At 41.9% G+C, this 1585-nt stretch overlaps 1 protein-coding gene across 1 annotated transcript in view; it reads left to right on the top strand.

Moving 5' to 3' along the window:
* Positions 1-1585, top strand: part of LOC131880141 (uncharacterized) — a 3744-nt gene continuing 2159 nt past the window's right edge. The window contains exon 1 of the mRNA XM_059226666.1: positions 1-1020. Within this exon, the coding sequence (XP_059082649.1) occupies positions 666-1020 (355 nt within the window). The 5' untranslated portion in view covers positions 1-665. The remainder of the gene's footprint in view (positions 1021-1585) is intronic.

Raw genomic sequence — 1585 nt, 5'->3', positions numbered from 1 at the left:
TGTTCATTCCTTGCCGTCATCGGCACTCTGGTTATTGATGAGAACTTGATTCTTTGTAAAACATCGTGAACTAATCTTTATACAAGTAACTCCGCACCAGCAACAATATGTGCCATGTCATGCATGCACTGCATGTCCAATCTCAAACGCGTGTCCCAAATAAGATGTTTTAAGTACATAAATGGTCGTTTGAGTGAGTGAGTGGTGGTCCATCCATGCCTGTGCTCCTTTCCGCCAGGCCACTCACTCATGTACTCGTTGTATGCTGTAGATACTCGGTTTACTCACCCCCATGGGAATTCTTTCTACGACCCACATGACATGACAGACCGAACACGAGTCTGGTAATAACACCTGCTTCGACTCGTTATCTGTCTTCTTCCTCCTCGGGCTGGCCACCAACAGAAAGACCCTGGTTTGGTGGGTGTCATGGTTCCACCAGTTATGTGTGCCAAAATGTGGAACATACCCATGCATAGATTGGACTGTCGTCTACGCAAAGAAGCGAGAAGAGGAAAGTCCCAATACTGACTAAACAAATTGGACGGCCTTTAAAGTGTGGTGATGGTGTTTATTGTTGCAATCAACCAACATGTTAGTCAAACCATTTAGTGCGATCGAGAGCCAGTGAAAGTAATCATGGCCTGAGACTGGCGTGGTTCATCATGAATTGTTATGATGCCTTTGACGATATCATATCCGATTTTAAAGGCCTTCTCAAGCACAAGCGACGAACTCTCGGCCAATTGGAGGAGAAATTCACTTTGACCATCAGAGACGACCAAGAGCTGATTCATCGGTTGGAAAAACAAATATCTCAGCTCAAAGCGGACTTGGCCCTTGAGCAAGCCAAGAGAGTGCCCTATTTGTGTGCCAAGTGTCGGAAGCCTCTGGTTCATGAGCAATATTCTCAAGCCGTCAATGCAGGCCTGGATGATTGCAACTATCCCAGAAAATGGCTCACACCCACCACTAATCTACCTTGTGTTAGTCCCATTTGGGGCAAATCTCCCTCACCATGTAAGTTCATCCACTTTCAATTCAAATTGGCTTCATTGATCCCAGAAGAAATTAGCTACACAATAAATGGCACTAAGCAAAATAAAAGCTAGGAAGAGCCTTGGCAAAATTTAAATAAATATGACCAATATTCTCAAATTGAGTAAATAGTGGAGTCAATTCTATAAAAAAACGTTCAACGCATCAAGACTTTGAATTCATCGACGAAAAACTTGTTTTTCGACAATTAACTATAGAAAATCTAAGCCATACGGTACATCGAAATATGGTTTAATGCTTCTTGGCTAATTTATTTTTGCCCTGGGCAAGAACCTGTATCAAGTGGAGGTATCACCAGATATGATGGTATTGCATTGTTGTTGGTCGGATACGAAGTGTAACGGGTAAAAATGCGGAGGAAAGCACAAAAAATTGCAAATAATAATGAAGATAGTTTTCGGTGCGTTTAGTTTTTAAACGGAACCGTAATCAAGATTACGAAAGAGCAAAAAAATGGTGACACAAAAAATACAGTGCTAGTAAAAATTGGCCCACATGCTTTTTCATGTTAGCACTATTTCACTGA

The sequence above is a fragment of the Tigriopus californicus genome, chromosome 5 (assembly GCF_007210705.1).
Source record: "Tigriopus californicus strain San Diego chromosome 5, Tcal_SD_v2.1, whole genome shotgun sequence".
Taxonomy (NCBI): domain Eukaryota; kingdom Metazoa; phylum Arthropoda; class Copepoda; order Harpacticoida; family Harpacticidae; genus Tigriopus; species Tigriopus californicus.
Note: the sequence above shows the minus strand (reverse complement) of the source record. Positions and strands in the feature narration are given on the sequence as shown.